Genomic DNA, 11493 nt, shown 5'->3' with positions numbered 1-11493 from the left:
GTCATTTCGGTTACTTTCTCGGAGTCACTTGCATGGTGATTCGACCCAAAAAGACTGAAGGAAAAAGTTGTTACCGTTGTAGATAGAGTGGCAATTTCCCCCCGGCTTTACAGAATGAAAATCTCGTTGAAACGTTCCAAGTACGGGATCGAATTGTCTTGCGACTCTGCACAGCAGCTAAGCCTCGCTATATGGCCATATTACTTTTAATCCTGACGTACACACAGAGGAAGAGAGATTCTCTCGGTCTCTCTGCTCGATACTCGCCATTCATTGTTGAAGAACTTGGCCTGGTAAAATTCGGTATTTGGCCATGCCGAGTTATGTAATCCCAGATAGGAGCAAATCCTCAGCCTTGTCGCCCGGCTTGAGCTCCACCAGCTCCACTATGAAGCTTCGAACTTGGAACTCCATAACGATCACAAAAAATAATCTCCCGCAGTTCATCCCGCAACCAGGCAGAGAGAAAGGTTGGACATGCCTTCACGAGACGCTGCCGTCCAATTTCTCTACCAAACTTTCTCTGCGTCCCGTCTACAACGAACTTCCCGACAATCCCTCTTCCTCTGCCTGCAATGCCGCAATCTGTCTCTCTATCCATTAACTCGAACAAACCACCTCAAACCACAAAAACCACATCTCCACGCCTTCAGCACCACCTCGCCGCTTGGCAAAAAATCGTCCTCCTCATCCAAATCCTCCCGGAAGTCTCCTGAAGTAGCATCACCCAAGGACAAAGAGACCCGTATCCCCGACCATGCCGCCACACATGGCAAAGACAAAGAAATCGACCCTTACGACTTCACGGACCTGAATGCCGGTATTGCAAAGGCTATTGCCCGCCTGAAAGATGCGCTAGTCAAAACCCGCGATGCAGGCCGAATTACCCCAGAGATGATCGAAGCATTACCGGTCGAAATCAACGTCAAAGGTCACGATGCACACGGCGGTCCTGCGCATAAGGAGAAATTGAAGATCCGAGATCTCGCTTCCGTGGTGCAAAAAGGTGGACGAATGGCACAGGTCTTTTGCGCTGAGGAGGCGGTATGTAATCATCCATCCTTTACCCTCCGCCATCCTACACAATCCCCTGTTTTCGACCGTATAACAAATGTACTTGTACCTGACTTATGGTAATTTATTTTGGGGCATTTTAGCACGTGAAACCCATCACATCCGCGATCCAAGCGAGCCCGTACAGCCTCGTCCCGCAACACGACGAACACAACCCATTATGTATCATCATCCCTGTTCCACCCGCGACAGCTGAAACACGGGCACAAGCGCGCGCGGAGGCCAAAAAGGTCTTCGACCGTGCTAGTCAGGAACTCCGCAATGCAAGAGGTGATGCGCAGAAACGCCATAGGAAGATGGAGTTGGAGAAGTTGGTCGTGGCGGATGAGTTGAGAAAATCGCATAAACAGATGGAAGATGTCGTCAAGAAAGGCCAGGAGGAGTGTAAGAGAGTCTATGAACAGGCTGTTAAGAGCTTGGATGGGTGAAGTGACAAAACAGGGAAAAAAAGGGAAAACCAATTACTTTCGTGTATAGAAAAGCAATTTTGGGAAGGTATGCGACTAATATATCAAGCCAGCTATGGCCGTCCAAGTCAATATGTCTCTCTCCCACCCCTTACCGGCTCGGCCTCGCAGAGATCCCTTTCTTCCCGTCTATCATCTTTGATTTCATATTGGCGAAAGCATATCAGATCCCTCCTATGGTGGTCAACAACGAGCCTACGACTAGCCTTACCTCGCTTCTGCCATCCTCGCTTTCACCATCAATGCGATGCGAATACAAGAGCAAAACCTCTGCAGCATCCCTGAGTAAGACAGCGACTTTGCTTCAAGTTCCCCGCCATAGCCATACTGAACGGCCCACAGCGCCTATTCGCTTCGAAAGAGGCGATGTTCAATGTCGAGGCCGCCAAAGCGATTTTATAAGTCCCAACGCTACCACTTCTCTGACGCCCGGAATAACTGTGGAACGGGTAGACGTGAACATGGATGCAACAAGACTCCCAACTTCGCTCGCCCAGTGCCTGGACCACGGCATACGGCGCGAAATAGCGCACTAGCGAGGTCGAAGAAAACCCCAACCCAGTGGACCGGAGTGCGTTTGGAGCTGGTGTGCCAGCCTTGTCTTTAGAACAGCGGGGATTGCACTGAAAAGAGAGTCACGAGGACCCCGAAGGGTATCGAGCTCGTTGATACCGTCAAGCCTGTTGTGCCCGTGGACGGATCGTTTTGGAGATAAGCTGCTTGTTGGTGGTGGACACTGTAGTCTATACTAAAAGTCAAGACACGGTCGAGGTACCAATAACTTTTAATCCGCGAAATTCGGATAATGTGGCTATTGAGAGACGTCGAAGGAAGAGGCTAATAGAGACACATTGCTAGAGAAATTCGGTGTAAGAAAGGAAGTGAAAAGTGCTGCTTAGGATCGGAAAATTGATATCCATGCACCGAAGTGAAACGCTTCACTCTTTCCTTCAATATACACGACCGCCCGAAAGTCCGGTGCTGTATTGGCTCTGTTGGCTCTCCAAATATCAAGAACCAAAATTCTTTCCATAATCCCCGAAAGCAAAAGCAAACCAAAAAAGAAAAAACAACCAAATCCAACACCTCGCTATGCGAATTCAAGGCTGTCCCAGGGATGTCAACGTTTCATTCGTTTCACTTCATTTTATTTCATTTCTCTCCATCCTTTTCCCCGGTAGATGATTCAGCTGCAGAAGCCTCTGGAGATGAACTTGGACTTGGTCGTTTTAAAGGTGGCCGATGCTGTATTTGAGAGGCCGTCGAAGAAAGCGCCGCGCTTAACCCCGAGGGAATTTCCTGCTCATACCATTTCTCAACATCGGGGATGACATAGGCTTGTGTAACCACGGGCAAACCGATGATAGAATTGATTTCGACGGAGTAGACCGCCGTCACATCAACATGTAGTCTGCCCTTTTCCCCAAAACACTCAAGATATCCTTTGATTTCACATGCTCCTCGAACGTGGCCCTGCATTACGTTTGCTTGACCACGAACCCAGTTCGTGCGAAAAACTGCACAAGCAGTCTCGATTGCTCCTTGGTATGTCATTGATTTGACAAGATCACGGTAACCCTGTCTTGAAGCATCTTCTCCATATTCTCCTTGCAGAAACGGTAGCCACATCTTCTTCTCTTTCTCGGAGAGTCGAGTCACTGGTAGACGCATATGTGCCTTTTCGTCTGCAGTCAGAGTTTTGTGGGGTTGATTGGAGGCCAATGTTTCAGTATTGGCCTTGTTCTTAGTGGAAGGGGACCGATCCATGAGAGTGTTGTACCGATCACTGATGCGAGCCTTGGTAATGATATAGGACGCCTTCGCAAACTCTCTCAGTCCGGCATAAAAGGCCTCTGCAAAAATGATAGGGTGAAAGACACGATCCATTTTGCCTCCAACGTTATCTGGCAACCGACGCCAGCCCCAGCTCACTTCATTCGGGGAAATCCAGACACACGGTATTTCATAGTCGACGGGAGGATAAAGGGGCGGAACCATTTCCAAGGCCACACCAACTTGACCATTATGGCGAATCTGGTTCAACCAGATGTCGTATTGATCGTTTTTCAATTTTTTGTCCACAACAAGCTTTGCGACCTCGATTTTCACTTCCCGTAGAAGTTTCTTGTCCTGCTGCAATTTTTGAAATAGTTTGTCGTCCGGGTGTTTGACGCTCCACGGGCCGGCTGATTTTCGTCGAACCCAAATTGGGAGCATTAAGTGAATGTCTTCAGGGAGGTTTGACTCGGAGGCCTGTTCTGTGTTTGATGTTTCATTTTTGGGTATTTTCGAGTGCGCGTTCTCCCAGTGCTTCCCCCATTGCGATGCAATTGGCTGGGATTGCTCCTCTTTCTTCAGCCTTTCGACTTCCGACGCAATGATATTTCGACTTCCTTCAACTTCTCGCGGAAAGATATAGCCTGCAGTCTTGATTACGCAGTAGCTGGTTAAGAAGGTGGTCAAGAGGCGGGAGAGTACAGGCCTGCCACGGTTAGTCGTATTCTTCTGGTCATTGATTAGACAGTCCTGATCGTACTTTGATCGTTTGATCACCGATACTCTTTGAAGGGTAATGTCCCCATTCCTAAGCGGTACGCGAATGGTCCGCGCTCTAGGGAACAGAAAGCGAAACATCGGGGGATAACAGTTGCGGGCATTGTAGCGAAAAGAATCGGCTCTTGCTCACCCTAACGTGGCGGCAATCAGCTTGAAGCCGGTCGCTTCCAAAACAAGAGTGGTGGCCGATGAACGGTTTATATGGAGGAGGAAAATCGAAGAGAAATGATGTCTGGGGAAGGAGAAAGTATCTGGGGATCTTGGAGGGGATTTGATCTTGGAACACGCCACCGGAGAGGCATGTGAATTCGCACGTGCACATCCCTGGCGCGGTGGGCTCTCTTCCAGGTAGAAACAATTGACCGTATCACATCCTCACACCCAGCTACCGGCAACCATCAACAGCTCGTCCGTGAGCTGGCAACAGCCATCATGAAGTTTCTCGCCACGGTTCTGTCTAGTGCCGTACTTCTGCAACATGTCGCTGCTCAAGGTGGATATCTCTTTACCATCGACCAGACTATTACCTCATCGTCGACCGCCATGATCGATTCCGAGATGGCTAGTGCTATCGTCGCGAGAAGAAGAGGCCTCACATCCGACCGATACCTGGGAATATCGAATGAAATGATGCTTGACGACATCAACGCTTATGGAGGATATCAGGCGCCTCTCTTCAGAGACGGTCAAAAGACGGACGGACCAGGGAAGCTGTTCATCAGGATATCCGGGGTCGATATGCAGATCTCTGAATTCGATGTTGCTATGCCCGATTTATGGATTCAAGAACCAACCAAAGATCTCCTCACCGATTTTGCAACCGTACCCGGGCGCAAGGAAAAGGACGGGATTTGCGAGTATACTGTGCCTCTCAATCCGAACACGCCAGAGAGCAAAGGTGTCGAAGTCATCTTCTCATATCCTTTGGAAAATGTATGGCCCTCTTATATCGTCGTGTCCAGATAACAAGCTAAACTTCTTGCTACAGGAACCATCATGCATGTCGGTCTCAGAAGTTCCAAACATCCCCATCATTCTATCCCTCTACAGCTTCCTCCCTACAAACCCCTCTGGCGTCCAGGCCTCCTTGGGACCTCTAATTCGAATCCTCAAACACTTCTCCGCCACCGACAATGTCGAATCTACCCTCGTCCTCCTCCCATCGAAGCTTCCCAAGGCGTCTCATAACCACGCTCATCACAACCGCGCCCGTGCCGCGCAGAAGTCCGAAGAAGAACCACTTGATATCCCTTCCGCAACACCAACCGGGATTCCTCCCTTTGACGCTGTGCCTGCTTCCACCGCCAGCTCCAACTTCACCCTCCCTTCAGTGATTCCGTCTTGCTTTACTTCGCAATCGACATGCGAAAGCACCACAAATTTCTGCTCCGGCCACGGCTCTTGTTACAAGGCGCACACCAGCTGCTTCAAATGCAAATGCGAATCGACCCTTGTCCGTGTGAATGAAGATGGTACGAAGAAAACGGTCCAATGGGGTGGTGCGGCATGCCAGAAGAAAGACGTCAGTGTCCCGTTTGTTCTGTTCGCCAGTTTCGCCGTGGTTATGGCTGCATTGATCGCCGGTGCCATTAGCATGCTCTATAACATGGGCAACCAAGAATTGCCCAGTGTTATTGGTGCGGGTGTCGCAGGTCCTCGATCAGGAAAGTGATGCTCCCTTCTTCTATTGAGATGGATAGGCCCTTGGAAAGGTATGGAATTTGGTTCGGGGTGTATTGCTTGTGGTCTTCATGATGTGTGCGCTTGGGGAGCTCTTGGGCAGAAACGGAGATGCCAGTTGAAAAATTGCCATGAAAGGCAGTCGGTAGGGAGAGAAACGGGAGCAGCGGACGTTTGCCCATGCGCTTGATGGGTTTTTCAATTTAAATGTATAGATATCACATCACTTCGACAGAGGGAATACTTAGTTGGCGTCTAATCCAGGAACGTTCAATATAAACGACGTACAAATCTAAGTCAAGGGTCTTGAATTGAATCTTGATTCTTCAGCCCATGAGACCAAGCAACTGCGACGCAATGCTCTGGACCCTGATTGTCCGTCTTGTTCCCGTTTCGATGCTAAAATACATGACAAGCACTGATATCACCGCCGCCTTGACCTTACTAGTATGCTAGAATGTTTTTGCTCTACTCCTCTCATTCCTTTCCACTTTGTTTTCAAGATCATCAGGTCACCATTCAGGATCAAGCTCGAATTTGTCCGGGTTACTATACAAATGGTTTTCTTCCTTGGTCCAAGGACAGATTCTGTGCAGGACAAAACAGGTCAAGAAAGACATATGAGGAGACAAGATGAGAAAAGACAGAACTCCTCCCATGGTGCCCTTTTGGCAATGACGGTTGAGGTATCCCCCCTCCCCCCAAACCCTTTTTGTTCCCCCAGTGACAACTACGGCAGAAGAAGGTTGTACAATTGAAGATCTGAGCTCTTCTGGCTAGACACCTAGGACTGCAGATCCGAATGAATGACCATCTGTACTCTTTCGAAATCGAATTGAAGTTGTGGGGGGGCGTATTCCTTCCGCTCACCAGCGTGTAGGTCCGCGATTACCTCCACCGTCAAGATATTCTGTCCCGGGGTCAAGGTAACTTCGTACGCGCCAGGTACTGTGGTCGAGTTTGGCTGTCGATAAATGTGAACGTCATTGTGCACGAAGAAGATTTTGTATCTTCGACGAGAACGAAGTTCGGCCGTCAAGTTCGGAATGACGCGGATATGGTTCCAAGTTGGAGGAAGAGAGGTGAAAAAACTTTGTTGGGTCTTGATGGGTGAAGCAAAGCGGATTAGTTTCCACTTCGGGTCCGGAGCAAAGGCCGGGTTGGTCATCCAGGTGACAGCACCGATAAGAGCTGATTCAACCCCTTGGTACAATGGTTAGATGGAGACATTTGTAGAAGCCCAAGACACTCACCTTTGCCTGGGTCGCGGTATCGACGCTCATAAGGAATGAGAGATTGATTGTAAGCATTATGAACACTAGGCTGTGGCGTTGGCGGTTCATGATGACGAGTCCCGTTTGCGAGCGGCGCAGCTGGCTCCGAAGGCTCGATTTCTCGGACAGGGGTGGGTAATTGAACTGTGCCGGGTGGCTGAGAGACCGGAGCAGCTTCCTGAGGCTTTGGAGTACTGATTCCGTTGACATCGGCCATGACAACATCGGGCTTGTCCCCTGCGAGTGATGCACTTCGTCGAACGCTGGGTGCTGCACTTGAGGGGACCGGAGTGGAACCGTTGACTTGAGCGCCTTTGGAATTTGCTCTCTGAGCTCGACTCAAAGCCTGACCCATGTCCTCCTTCTGTCGTCTAAGAGACTCGCTATCGATGGTTCCACCTATGACAGTGGGGGTTGGAGTCGAAGATCCCATTGTCAGTCTCAAGGCCTTCGGTTTGGGCTGAGATAAAGATAACTTGAGATTTCGTCGTGGCTGAGCACCAAGTGATCGCATTCTCTCTTCCGACCACGACTTGTTTCGCGTTAGCGGAGGCGTTTGTAAACTTTCCATCGATCGCCTTACCTCCAATCTTTGTGCCATCATGTAGATATCAGAGCCTTCTTGATTGTACTCCTTCGCATTATCCCAGATCAACCGTACTTCTCGTGCCAAAGCGTCCCAATCTTGAACAGATTCTTTCTCTACCAAGGCTCGCACATCTGAAATAGAGGTGGGTTTCTTAATCAACTTGTAATAGTCAGGATAGTCCTTCTTTGGAACTTTCTCCTCAAAATTGCTAGAGATCTGGTCAGCGCACGTGATGACAGGCATTTGATTACGGGGTGAGGTACATGGCATCCTCTTGCCCAGACAGTTCCTTGAGAAAAGCCAACTGGTCTTCCTTCATATTGTCTTTCTCCACCTCGTCAGGAGCAGACCGTGAAGCCTCACCCTGACGTCTTCTGGCTGCAGTCTTTGAAAAGATTAACTTGACCCTTTCAGGCTGGGCAGCTACCTCTGATGAAGCGGAGGTTTCTCTTCGTTGATCAAGGAGTTCTTGAGGAATAGGAGTGGGATAAGCACGGTAGCCGGGACGCAAATAGGCTGGGTTGTGTTTTGGCATGAAATTTGATAGAGCCTTCCGGATCCGTTCGGCGTCCTCAAAAATGGGTGATTTGCTGTGATTGTAATCCTTTGCATTTTGGACCATTCTCTTCAAATCGGACTCGAGCCGTTCCATGTTTTCATACTCGAAATTTTCCAATCTTTGTTCTATCATGTTCAGGGACAGTGGCATGGCAGTCGCCCGGTAATAATCAGGGTATTCGGTCCTACTTGGGAGATCGGTAAAATGGATCGCGACGTTGCGGCCATTCTTGTCTTGTGATTTCTTTAATTGTCTGATCAATTTTAACCCCAGATCTGTGGTAGTCTCTCGAGTTTCGATCTCAGGAAAATGAGTGTCCTAGCCGCAGTAGAATTAGCAACCCCTGGTCGAGAGACAATATGCTGCGAGTGCAATGCATTCTGTCCAAGTGCATTCGCGTCGGGCCAAGTGCGGGCATGGCGATGCGCAGTCCGATGAGTTGCGTTCTGCCCGTAGGCGGGGCTGGGGGTGCACATCGAACTTGAAGTGATGGTTGGGAGGCGGGAGCGAGTGAAAGGCACAAGGAAATAAATGGGCGCGATGCACTTACGTCGTTCCGCTTGCGTCGCTTGGGATCTGGCGTTGCCGCAAAGTCCTCGGGCGAGCCTGCAGGGCCGCTTCTGCGCTTCGAGCTCATCCTCGCGGCCTCTCAACTTTTCGACAATGGAGGGAAGGGAGTCTCGCGACGCCGCCGGGGTCACCATCAAGGACAAAAGGCACTCATACAATGCCACAAAGGTAGGAGACGTAATAGAAGTACTTGCAGGCACACTGGACAATGAGGGAGCCGGATGCACTCTACTCCATCCTCTCTCTTCGTACAGATCTTTCAAGCCAGAGCGCGACGAGGGCGAAAACACGCACGTGATTCCTTCCAAAACGTGATCGCCTTCGTCATATTGGTTGTATTACATAATACGGCAGCTGTTCCGAAGTTGCACTGTATGGAGCCTTGGCACGAGACAACGGCGCTGATAGGGCTCGTGTTTTGCTCGCCGCCATAGAGTCCAACTCTGTTTACCGGGGGGACCGTGTTTGAAGGGTTCATCCTCCCGCACACTCGATCTTGTTTTTCAAAACATTAGAATTCACTCTGCCGGCGCTATCCACATCGTTCCCATCTCTCTCTTGCTCTGAGCAGCCTCTCAACACGCCCAGCTTTGCTTGCCGGTCGCCTTGCCTATTTCCTCCTTCGCATCGTTGCTCGACCCCCCAACCCGGAGCACGAGACCATTCCACTTGACATTTACCGTCGTCACAACCCCACTGTCGGTCCTTGAACTTGCTATCTACTGTCCTTCCTTCTCCTCAAGCCATCAGCGATATTAGGAGCCTCCGTTCCCGCCCCCGATTTTCATATTTGCCAAACTGGCACCATGACCGACATCGACTTGTCTAGACGGAACAAGAAGCCCAGGTTATTGCACGAGAATGAAAGGGCGCGACTCGAGGAGTTCATTGACTCTATCGGTTACTCGGCAAGGTAGTTCAAGATAGGGACTTGCAAGATACTTGGTTGACGCGTTGCAGATACTCTGACTCGGATTATGAGTACCGACATGTCCAACTCCCCAAGGCCATGTTGAAGGTCATTCCGCGAGATTATTTTGACGACTCAAAGGGCACATTGAAACTCTTATGGGAAGAGGAGTGGAGAGGGTTAGGCATCACTCAGGTAGGGGAGTATTTCTGAACAAAGAGAGAATTTAGCTGATCGAAATCTAGAGCTTGGGATGGGAACATTATGAGGTCCATGAACCGGAACCACATATCCTACTGTTCAAGTAAGGCTGCTAAATGTTGTCACCATACTCCTCTGTGTTGCTGATATGTCCCAGACGCCCCATCGGTTATCAGCCCCCGACTCAATGATTCCCAGTTGACCGCCAGCAAAGTCACTCAACTAGCGCAGCATTGGAATGGCGTTTTTTTCTGTCTATTCGGGAAGTGTATTCAATTGCGCATTCAGCGAGCGTGCTTACTTTAGATACCGTATGTCCTGACGAATGAATGCACGGAGCCAACAATATTTAGGCACCAGCTGTTATGTTCATTCAGGTTTAGCATAGCCATAGCAGCTCTCTACATCAATTTATTGGTCTCGGATCGTATTTCTATCCTTTACGGCCGCTCAAGGCCACACTCTCTTCCTGGCATCACATGCCATGATCCATCAGCAAGACTTATCCCATCCTCCGCCGTCAGACAGATATCGGCCAGATATTGATTGATCCTGCATTCAGACTACATTCTTCGCCAGCCACTCTTCCCATTGTTCCACCGTCCAACCAGAGCTGATGCTGCGTTCTTCGACTCCATTGAACAGTACTGTTGGCGTGACATGGACACCAGTAAGTCGGTTCGCCTTGACCATAAATTTCACGTCATCCGTGACTTTGTTGCCAATATTGAGAGCACCATCCTCTCCGGGTTTCTCCGGAATCAGCAATAAATCCAAGATGGTCTTCTCGTCCACGCCTTCTATCGATCCAGCCAATTTGGCAAGTCTCTTGTAGGTGTTGTTCCGGGTCTCGTTCACCACGCTGATATCAAAGTACTCTTTCTGCTCCTCAAAAAGCTTCTCCGAGAATGCCCAGAATGATTTTGGAGCTGTTCGTAAGACAGCAGCTCCGGCTTCGTGGACGAGCGTGGAAGAGGGATGCCATGGCTGAATCTGTTGACGAAAGATGACCCGAACACCTGGAGAGGTGTGCTTCTGTTCGATGAGAGGACCAATCTTTGTGTAGATGGTCTTGAACATTTTGGCGGAGAACGGACAGACATAATCCAAGTATAGCTCAATGGTATGTTTGGCCTCGACGGTCGAGGCGGATGCCAGGAGTTGGCCCGAGAACTTTGGTGGAAGCGCCATTGCTGCTTGATGTGACAATGTCTGTCAATGGAGGGGAAAGAAAAAGGGAATGAGAGGTCGTTCAGGCATTTTGTCTCTCGGGTGCTCTATCCGACCAAGCGAGTGATTCCGTCATCAGACAAGGGGATTCGATTGAAGGATGTGCCAGGACCTGGTTAGTGAGGCTGTGAGTGGGGCACGACGTCCACTCCTTTTCCATTCTTCAACACTCAGTTGAAACACAACAGTGCGCTTGCTCTCACTGATGTTGGTGCTTTTGATGCAAGCAGCTACTGTCTTACAAAGCTCTAACTTACAACACAGAGGCCGCGTCGTCAAACAGTAAAAACAAAATGCAAACTGCGCACTATCCTACCATGATACTCTTTTCACCCTATATCAGCGTCTTCTATTCACGATGCCAACGCTCCATATCAATGCCT

General features: G+C 49.6%; 6 protein-coding genes across 6 annotated transcripts; 3 read left to right on the top strand and 3 right to left on the bottom strand.

The window, feature by feature from the left end:
* Positions 1-477: 477 nt before the first annotated feature.
* Z518_09194 (uncharacterized protein) lies at positions 478-1502 on the top strand (the record flags this gene model as incomplete). Its single annotated transcript, XM_013413150.1, has 2 exons — positions 478-1044; positions 1158-1502. The coding sequence occupies 2 exons, from the start codon at positions 478-480 to the stop codon at positions 1500-1502; spliced, it is 912 nt and encodes a 303-aa protein (XP_013268604.1).
* Positions 1503-2693: 1191 nt separating this feature from the next.
* On the bottom strand, positions 2694-4175 carry Z518_09193 (uncharacterized protein; the record flags this gene model as incomplete). Its single annotated transcript, XM_013413149.1, has 2 exons — positions 2694-4023; positions 4078-4175. The coding sequence occupies 2 exons, from the start codon at positions 4173-4175 to the stop codon at positions 2694-2696; spliced, it is 1428 nt and encodes a 475-aa protein (XP_013268603.1).
* A 354-nt stretch (positions 4176-4529) lies between these two features.
* Z518_09192 (uncharacterized protein) lies at positions 4530-5769 on the top strand (the record flags this gene model as incomplete). Its single annotated transcript, XM_013413148.1, has 2 exons — positions 4530-5030; positions 5086-5769. 2 exons carry the CDS (start codon positions 4530-4532, stop codon positions 5767-5769), a joined length of 1185 nt encoding a protein of 394 aa, XP_013268602.1.
* A 792-nt stretch (positions 5770-6561) lies between these two features.
* On the bottom strand, positions 6562-8836 carry Z518_09191 (uncharacterized protein; the record flags this gene model as incomplete). Its single annotated transcript, XM_013413147.1, has 5 exons — positions 6562-6980; positions 7031-7583; positions 7635-7848; positions 7904-8517; positions 8750-8836. 5 exons carry the CDS (start codon positions 8834-8836, stop codon positions 6562-6564), a joined length of 1887 nt encoding a protein of 628 aa, XP_013268601.1.
* Positions 8837-9575: 739 nt separating this feature from the next.
* On the top strand, positions 9576-10071 carry Z518_09190 (cyclin-dependent kinase regulatory subunit; the record flags this gene model as incomplete). Its single annotated transcript, XM_013413146.1, has 4 exons — positions 9576-9682; positions 9730-9874; positions 9925-9983; positions 10038-10071. The coding sequence occupies 4 exons, from the start codon at positions 9576-9578 to the stop codon at positions 10069-10071; spliced, it is 345 nt and encodes a 114-aa protein (XP_013268600.1).
* Positions 10072-10438: 367 nt separating this feature from the next.
* Z518_09189 (uncharacterized protein) lies at positions 10439-11071 on the bottom strand (the record flags this gene model as incomplete). Its single annotated transcript, XM_013413145.1, has 1 exon — positions 10439-11071. The coding sequence occupies one exon, from the start codon at positions 11069-11071 to the stop codon at positions 10439-10441; it is 633 nt and encodes a 210-aa protein (XP_013268599.1).
* Between the last annotated feature and the right edge of the window lie 422 nt (positions 11072-11493).

The sequence above is a fragment of the Rhinocladiella mackenziei genome (genome assembly GCF_000835555.1).
Source record: "Rhinocladiella mackenziei CBS 650.93 unplaced genomic scaffold supercont1.7, whole genome shotgun sequence".
NCBI classification, from domain to species: domain Eukaryota; kingdom Fungi; phylum Ascomycota; class Eurotiomycetes; order Chaetothyriales; family Herpotrichiellaceae; genus Rhinocladiella; species Rhinocladiella mackenziei.
This window is presented reverse-complemented; position numbering and strand designations above follow the sequence as displayed.